Source organism: Tubulanus polymorphus, chromosome 2 (assembly GCF_964204645.1).
Source record: "Tubulanus polymorphus chromosome 2, tnTubPoly1.2, whole genome shotgun sequence".
In the NCBI taxonomy this organism is placed as follows: Eukaryota; Metazoa; Nemertea; class Palaeonemertea; order Tubulaniformes; family Tubulanidae; genus Tubulanus; species Tubulanus polymorphus.
Genome location: NC_134026.1, coordinates 13723362 through 13733088, shown reverse-complemented (window position 1 = coordinate 13733088; position 9727 = coordinate 13723362). Strand labels below are relative to the sequence as shown.

The window sequence follows — 9727 nt, the reverse complement described above, 5'->3', positions numbered from 1 at the left end:
TCATTAGTGAATCTTGTGAAAATTCATCTGTGGACCATCCTACGACTACGGTCGTGAAAAATTGGTCCTTTGTCTGAATTCATGATAAATCTCTGTCCGGGACATGAATAGCTCGCGTGAAGAATGACCCATGTATCATAGACTCTGTCTCAGAAATCGGAACTGACGAAGACTGCGTTGTCACAGAATTTGTTGAATTGCTCGTGATTCGATTCCGCTCATTACCTATGGTTTTGACCTCGGTACAATAACGGAAAAAATTAGAGATTGGTGATCTAATAATAGTAGAATAGTACAGATAACTATTCAAATTATTCTATAATGCAACTCTATGTAAATCATATCGTAAAGAGTCACCATTCTATCACTATAGGCGCTTTTACGAAACTGAATCTTTGTAATTTCAATTTCGTAAAAGCGCCTTATCCAAATCTGAAAATTATTTCGCTGATCGGTTCGTGTAGTGAATATTGTTTTACTTGATGCAGCTGCTTGATGCGGTATAAGTCTTACACGATCGATTCCGCAACTTCTCGTGAAGACTTGTCCGCCATGAACGGGAATAGCAAAGGCCAAGGATTTTGACAGTTCAAGTTTTCCCGCTCCTAGTAGTAGGCCAGATCCGTAAACATTCATTTTCGCATTTTTGAAGGCTATATGGCCATTTTTATTTGCGAATAATTGTGGAACTTAATGAAAAATGGACCCTGCAACTACGAATGTGTTACTCATAACAGCAAACGTAGGATCTATGTTTGAAGATGTAAGTTGAACTTGGCTAGGCCTACTATACTTTTCAACCACAGGCACTTGAATATGGGCTTTGATAATGGATAAATATTTAATAATTCACCAGCGATACGTTGTTCCTACTTCGATAATCCACCATGTTTTATAATAATTTACCCATGACGCAACGCGCGCCCATCATTTAACTATACAAAGTGGCTACTCGTATGGACCCGTACGAATAATTCCGTAGGCTCTTCGTACGCACCCGTACGGATTACTCTGGTTCGTACGGGAAGGGATAGGGTTAGGGTAAGGTTAGTCAGTAAACTGACTGTGGTTTAGTTTCACGATCGGATATTTTCACACACCACAGTCAGGAATGGGAAGGTCATTTTTCAATGAAATTTTCATCAGTCAATTTGACTCACGAGTAATTTGCCTGGCATTTCATTGTCTCTTAAGATATCCGTCTAATTTTTGTTGTAATCAACGCACAACAGATTCGTAGTTTGTTTGATCGCCATAAAACCTCACCTGACGATCTTAATCCATGTGCAAATCGGCCGTGAAGTGAGAGTAAATTTCCGTCGATTCGACGGCGGCCATTGTGAAAACGTGTGGAGGGTGCTGGTACCTGTGGACTGAGGCCAGGACCACAACACAAACAAACTAAACGACGAAATTAGAAAAATTAAGAAATCAACACTTATTCACATTTTCTTAAACCAGAATTTATTTTTTCATCATTTATTGTGGAAAACACGAACATTTGAAATATAAGTTGGAAAACTATCAAAAATAAAAATTGTTTTGAAAGTTTTAGGCCTATATAAATCCTTGTAGGTCAGCTAGTCTATCATGCCACATGTATGCAATACAGAGAAATGGCGGTCAATGGCGAAATTTGTGGAGAAATTAAATAATTTCTCAAAATAGTGTTGATTAATCGCTCGAAACATACGTAAAATTGGATTACTTCGAAAGGTACCTGTGTTGGTTTTTGATTTAAGCCATTGATTGTGGACTGAAGTGAATAGAAAGTATATTTTTGAAGTGTTACTTTTTTCAACCGTGTTTTGGCCCTTGTCATCCCTAACGTTGGCAGGCTATAAGCCCATCTGATTATAAAAAGCTTACCACCAACGATTAGGTAACTAGAGCGCCCATAATTTCAATTGTAGATGATTTTTTGGAAACATTGACACTGTTTTAGCTCCGTTAAAGATTTTAACTGGCAACAAAATTGATTTTTGAAAATTCGCGATGCCTCTTCGGGATTGCTGTGACGTCAGCGGTCCCGATATTTGCAGAGTAGATTTAAGCATTACGGAGATAGGAGCGTTTCTGTAAAGTATAGTTAGACGAGGGGTGCGCATTGGATCATGGGTAAAACAGTTGAATCATGGATAATTAAGATGGCAACCAGTTTTTATCGTAGATTAAGATAAATGTTATCATTTTTAACACGCCAACAAGGTCAAAGCCTAACCCTAAAGCGAATATAATGATGTTAATCGTTATAGTTTATTAGGCCTGCTAGGCCTATATCTTGTTATATATAGCCATTGGCACAATAGCGTTTACTAAAATAATGCCGCATTGGCAAAATATCCACTTCGTTTATTATATTTAAAACAAATTATACCCAAATAGCTATATTGACGGAGTTTGGTAGGCCTACCCAATATTATACAACATATATATGTATTTATATATATATATATATATATATATATATATATATATATATATATATATATATATATATATATATATATATATATATATAGTATATAGTAATAGCTACCAAATTTGGGGACGTCATGTATGAAATCGCTATGATAGGCCTGGGCCTATTTAGTTTACACAAGCTACTAGTTAGTTACCTAATCGTTGGTGGTAAACTGTTTATAATCGAATGAGCTTAATACCAATGTTAGGGCAAGGGCCAAAACACGGTTGAAAAAAGTAACGCTTCAAAGATATACTTTCTATTGACTTCAGTCCACAATAAGTTGCCAAATTCAAAACTAACACAGGTACCTTTCGAAATAATCCAATTTCATGAATGATCTGAGCGATTGATCAACTTTTGTTTTAGAAATTGATTAATTTCTCCACAAATTCCGCCATTGGCTGCCATTTCTCTGAATTGCATACATGTGGCATGATAGACAAGGTGACCTACATAAAACTTTCAAAACGAAACGAACATTTTTAGCCCACTTGGGACTTTAGTTCCAGCGGGCTATTGCATTCACTTTTCGTCCGTCCGTTCGTCCCTTGTAGCGTTCGTCCGTCCGTAGACAGAATCCAGTTATTTTGGGTAGTTTTGAAGACGCTTCAAGGTAATGTCTTGATATTTGGTTTATACATGTATCTACCCTAGACACATCTTCAGGCCAAAAACTGGCCCTGTCAGATTCAAGATGGCTGACTGGCAGCCATTGTTGTTTGCCAAAATCAGCACTTTTTACACATTTTCGAAGTTTTCGAGGGAAATTTTGAAGACGCTTTTATCAATTATATTGATTGTTTGTATATATTTTTGATCAGCCAATTATAGCGCAATTGGTAGCCATTTTGGCGTCATCGGTGCTCATTCGTAGGTGGGAAAAAGTTTTTCCACATTATATTGATACCTAAGCATATTGTGTTACCACAATGTATTGGAAAGTTGTAGCTAAAAACGTTTTCTATGATTTTGGTGAGTTTCAAGGTCATTGCTTTTTGTATATGGCCACCAGGGGGCATTGAATAATTTGTATATGGCCACCAGGGGGCATTGAATTTATACAATTACTTAGTATTTCTATATTATATTTGTACCTATGCATATTTTGTTACCACAATAAATTGCAAAGTTGTAGCTCATGACATCGTCTATGATTGTGGTGAGTTTCAAGGACAAAATATTCTATATGGTCACCAGGGGGCGTTGAATAGTAGAACTTGGTATTTCCTTATTATATTGGGACCTAGGGGTATTTTGTTACCATGATCAATTGCAAAGTTGTAGTTCATGACATGTTCTATGATTGTGGTGAGCATCAAGGTCATTGGGTTTTGCATATGGTCACCAGGGGGCCTTGAATAGTAGAATAACTTAGTATTTCCTTATTAGATTGGTACGTAGGGCTATTTTGTTACCATGATCAATTTCAAAGTTGTAGTTCATGACATGTTCTATGATTGTGGTGAGTTTCAAGGTCATTGGGTTTTCATATGGTCACCAGGGGCGTTGATTAATACAATAACTTAGTATTTCTATATTATATTTGTACCTACGCATAGGCCTATTTTGTTATCACAATCAATTGCAAAGTTGTAGTTCATGACATGCTCTATGATTGTGCTGAGTTTCAAGGTCATTGGGTTTTGCATATGGTCACCAGGGGGTGTTGAATAGTAGAATAACTTAGTATTTTCTTATTAAATTGGTAACGAAGCATATTTTGTTATTACAATCAATTACAAAATCAAAGCTGCTGACATATTCTAAGATTGTGGTGAGTTTCAAGGTCATTGGTTTTTGTATATGGTCACCAGGGGGCATTGAATATTGAAATCGTTAGATTGTTGAGCATTTGAAACCACTTCCCAAGTGGGCATGGTGTCCCTGGACCCCTAGTTACCTTCATGACGTATAATCGATGCGCTTGAAGACATGACGAACCTCCGTCGATGACATGGTCAACTGAGTTAAAATTCTACGAAAAACTGTTTTTGGCGGGAAAATTCTTAGCTCTCGTGTCTATAATTGCAATGATCTCGATTGGGGGGCGTCGTCTCTACGAGCGAATGTGATTGGCTGTTTTTGGGATATACGGGGAATTCCGGCGCTACTAAAATAATTATGGGGAAGCCATTTATGGCGAACGTTTCATAGAATTTGTAATAAATTGTAATTTCTTGTGACCTGAAAATACTAAGCAGCAAACTTTAGGTATATAGGTCGAGGTCTGAATATTGTAGTGGTAAATTCCAGGATTTAAAACGATCTAATACTACACCCGATGTTTTAGCTTCCGCGATCATACATTGGAAGAGGTTTCGAGACTCAATATTCAGCCACCCTCTGATATGTGACACCATATGAATTTTATTTGAATATTTTTTCATATTGTGAAAAATGTTTTTTTGAAAATGTAAAATAGTTCGCAATGCCGCCCCTGCCTGTACCCTACGAAATTTTGGACGTAGACCATAAACAGATGTTTATCTTTGGTCTTATTTGACTACAAAATAATTCTTTAAGAAAGATAAAAAACAATATATATTTCTAGAACTTTCAAGTCACGAATTAAAGAGATTTTTTCAAGCAATGCCCTTACTCCAAACAACCTCTAGCTTTCAAGGTAAACCACACCTTGCCAATGGGCAATTTATTTAAGATATTTCCCTAAATTATTAGAAAATGCCGATAGTAAGACCGTGGGAAAGTTTTTATCGTTGAATGGGCGAATCACGGCGGCAGAGTGCACCTGTGATAAGGCGGAAATAGTTCCATGTGAACGCGAAGTTTTTAAATGATTAGACAGTCGGAGGTGGTTTATCAACTTTTTTAAACTATTGTGCTGCTATTTTCCCAATCAACTTGCTAGATTTCGATCGTTTGTCCTAAGTCAAAACTTGTAATTCAAGTGTGATTTTGATGCGTGTAGAGATACATCGTGACTAGCGTATTGAATGGCGGCGCCATGTTTAAGCTGCGCGTTGTATGTCGATCGTTGAATTGTGGAATTATAGGGTGGAATTATCTTGATTGTATCCATACGAAGCTTATTACAGGTTAGTGTCAACAAATGGTCCATTACAGTCCCTCTAATTTATGTGGAGAGACGCTCTTAACCGGCAAAACCGTGGTCTGTTTCGTGTTATCGTTGGCCTACGTGACTGACCTTGCTTGAGCGTTTGCTGCCGGTGCGCCGCTTCAAAGTTATGAATAAAGTACTGTATAACTGATTGTTAATGACATACAACAATTAAACCTTTAAAGAAAGGTACCTATTGTCTGACATCTACTAAAAAATTCCGGATTGATCCACCGCATAGTTTTTTCATAGTGTGCATTTTAGTATGTGAATCAATTAAGATGATTGACAGACGCGGGTGCGGTCGTATCAGCTGTTGAAGACTTGCGATGTAAACAATAATTTTAACCACATGCGCGATGAAAACAGGGACATCAAACTAAGGAGCACTTTTTAATTACATGTGATTTGAATGGGCATCTGTGCTGGTTTTTCAAAAAGTCGAATCTTAATTGACTCATATTACATAGGCCTAAGCCAGGACCTCTGGAATTGAATTGAATTCGACACAGTAATTCGCCTGTAATTTGCTATGAATCTTTTTGAAAATTAGCATGAAGATTGGGTCTGGTGAGATATCCACCCATATTGTAAAAAAATGTCATTGGTGATCAAATATGGCTGCCATTGGGGTGGCCATGTTGAATTTCTTGTTTGCCGATGCAGCCCGCAATTCTTGATGGATTATCAGAAAATTTGGTGTGAGGATCAGGGTCAATCTGTCCATGCCTTTTGTATATGGAGGTCATCGGCCTTCAAATATGGCCGCAAGGTCAGCCATCTTGAATTTCTAGCACGAAACGGCCTGCAATTCTTGGTGCATTTTCAAGATACTAGGTGTAAGAATTTTGGTAGGTGAAATGTCTACCCCTTGTGTCCACCAGGGTTGCCATCCATCTTGGATTTATTTTCAGCACGATGCCTACACCAATTCTTGATGCATTTTTAGCCCACTTGGGACTTAAATCCCAGCGGGCTATTGCGTTCACTTTTCGTCCGTCGTCCGTCCATAGACGGAATCCAGTTATTTTTGGAAGTTTTGAAGACGCTTCAAGATAATGTCTTGATATTTGGTTTATACATGTATCTACCCTAGACACATCTTCAGCCCAAAAACTGGCCCTGTCAGATTCAAGATGGCCGACTGGCAGCCATTGTTGTTTGCCAAAATCAGCACTTTTTACACATTTTCAAAGTTTTCAAGGGAAATTTTGAAGACCTTTTGATCAATTACCTTGATCTTTCGTTCATATTTGAATCTACCAAGGGCCCATCAGCATAAGAAAAGTTGGGACGATCTGACTCATGATGGCCGTCCTATGACCTTTTTAGTGCCCTAAAATGTCAATTTTAGCCAGAATTCTAGGTCCTGTAGCTTCCTACTGGTTTGCCATCTCTCATTGCAATTTGTGATGGGTATTCTTTGGAAAGGGATGTTTTATACCTGAGACAGGTAAGTTGTCGAATAAACACTATAATCCATGTATACTGTAGATAAATGAAGAAATCCCACACTTCGAATTTGAAATTATACGATTAAATTTATTCTTACGAAACCACAACATTTTGGCTGTTGACTAACAGCCATCATCTGGTGGAATGACCAGAAAAACAAGTAACAAAGCATATAAACTCACAGGATCTAAAATAGAAGCAGTGTGTCAAAAACAAAGATAAACAAACCAAGCAATAAAACATCAAGGGGTACCGTGGAAACCACAGCAATTCTAAACAGTTCAGAGTAAAAACAAATTATATAACTATAGATTGGTACCTAGGTATATTTTGTTACCATGATCAATTGCAAAGTTGTAGTTCATGACATCGTCTATGATTGTGGTGAGTTTTTAAGGACATTAGCTATTCCATATAGCCGCCAGGGGGCGTTGAATAGTAGAATGGCTTAGTATTTCCTTATTAGATTGGTACGTAGGCATATTTTGTTACCATGATCAATTGCAAAGTTGTATTTCATGACATGTACTACGATTGTGGTGAGTTTTAAGGTCATTGGGTTTTGCATATGGTCACCAGGGGAAGTTGAATAGTAGAATAACTTTGTATTTCCATATTTCATATTTAGTGCCCAAAAATTTTGGCCTGAATTCTGAGTCCTGTAGCTTCCTACTGGTTTGTCATTTCTAATTGCAATTTGTGATGGGTATTTTTAGGAAAGAGAAATTTATACCTGAGACAGGTATTTTGGATCAGCCAATTATGGCCCAATTGACGGCCAATTGACGGCCATCTTGGTGACATCAGTACTCATTCGTAGGTGGGAAAAAGTTTTTCCATATTATATTGATACCTAAGCATAATATGTTACCGCAATCGATTAGAAAGTTTCAGCCCATAATGTGTTCTATGATTTTGGTGAGTTTCAAGGTCATTGGTTTTTGTATATGGCCACCAGGGGGCGTTGAATAATACAATATCTTAGTATTTCTATATTATATTTTTACCAATACATATTTTGTTACCACAATCAATTGCAAAGTTTTAGCTCATGACATCGTCTATGATTGTGGTGAGTTTTAAGGAAATACATTTTCTATATGGTCACCAGGGGGCGTTGAATTATAGAGTATCTTAGTATTTCCTTATTAGATTGGTACCTAGGCATATTTTGTTACCATGATCAATTGCAAAGTTGTAGTTCATGACATGTTCTATGATTGTGGTGAGTTTCAAGGTCATTGGGTTTTGCATATGGTTACCAGGAGGCGTTGAATAGTAGAATAACTTTGTATTTCCATATTTCATTGGTAATGAGGCATAGGCCTAATCGGTTTAACGCGGTTAAAATCTCGGGTTAAACGCCTATAATGATGCGATTGAAGACATGACAAACCTCCGTCGATGACATGGTAAACTTTCGTCCGTCCATAGACGGAATCCAGTTATTTTTGGAAGTTTTGAAAACGCTTCAAGGTAATGTCTTGATATTTGGTTTATGACAGATTTCATTATACTGTGTACCATCGTTTACCTCGGATGGAAAAAATTTGAAATTCGCCAGAACAAGATTTCATATGCTCTTAGAAATACAGGAAAAAATATGTTAAAAGATAAATAAATATGATTTGCTTTAAAAAAACGCCTTTTATTTTGGGAACTCATTTTGGCTTAAAAATGCCTTATGAAAGTTGACCAGCTGTATTTTAAGGATCAGCGTCTTACAAGGTTAAATCATTCATCAATAATCAAAGGAAGGAATGTTCTAAGGTAAGTGAATACTACGACAGCTTAGCTCTACATTAAAAGCTGTAAAATATGTACTGAAAATATGAATTGTGTGGACGGAAATATCATCGGTAAAATCTAATTTCCCGGATTTGATATTAGAAAAACATTTGAAACTATTATTTATGACCTAGTATAATGTTCTTCTATATGATACCGTTCTTACATCAATCCCTGCCTCAGATATAAAATAACCGACATACCGCGAAAAGTGTTCGCACGCTACAACTGACGGAAATGTAGCGTACGTAAATAATTATCTCCCGGTGACGTGCACGCAGTATTCCATACTAGGAAATGGGGGAAATCCCGGCGCTATACATAGTGGCTGCGTTGTAGTTACGTGGATACGATATACTTTAGTATACTTCTTCACTGTACAGCTTCGGCAGTTGACGCAGATAGCGGGACCTGTTGTGTATGGCACACAACTGGTTTGTTGGGAGAATTATAATAAGCCACACAAAGGTGCAAGGTTACTTGTGGCTTTCAAAAGAAAGCGCTCTTCACTTCGTCTTGGTACTGGATCTCTCGATTTTTGACAAAATCACAGATTATGAGAACCCAATTCTCAGGTAATTTAGATTTGATTTCTAAATAGTGCTTCGTCTGCCACCCTGACGTAAATGTGTGGCGAACAAAAGTTACACCACCACATTTCTTCAGATCATCTTTTAACTCCGTTTTACATTCAGCAGTCGTTTGTTGTTTCGTTTCAAGCACATATTTCGGCTGAGAGTTCTCGTGTAGTTTTTTCTTTTCCCAGTGGTTCCATGTAATGAGCTGGTCGCTGGGTACATCTGGGAAAAGTTTATCGATGGTTGAGTCATGGTCCCTACAGTTCTCACAAATGCCAAGCACACAGGCTCTTTTGTGAAACCTGTCTGCATCAGATTTCTGACATTCTGTAAGCTCATTTTTGCTTCGGACCTCGTGAG

The 9727-nt window shown here is 37.5% G+C and overlaps 1 protein-coding gene across 1 annotated transcript in view; it reads left to right on the top strand.

The window, feature by feature from the left end:
* The first annotated feature begins 555 nt into the window (after nucleotides 1-555).
* The window catches only part of LOC141900106 (inositol polyphosphate-5-phosphatase A-like), a 221486-nt gene continuing 212314 nt past the window's right edge, over nucleotides 556-9727 (top strand). The window contains exon 1 of the mRNA XM_074786850.1: nucleotides 556-763. Within this exon, the coding sequence (XP_074642951.1) occupies nucleotides 701-763 (63 nt within the window). The 5' untranslated portion in view covers nucleotides 556-700. The remainder of the gene's footprint in view (nucleotides 764-9727) is intronic.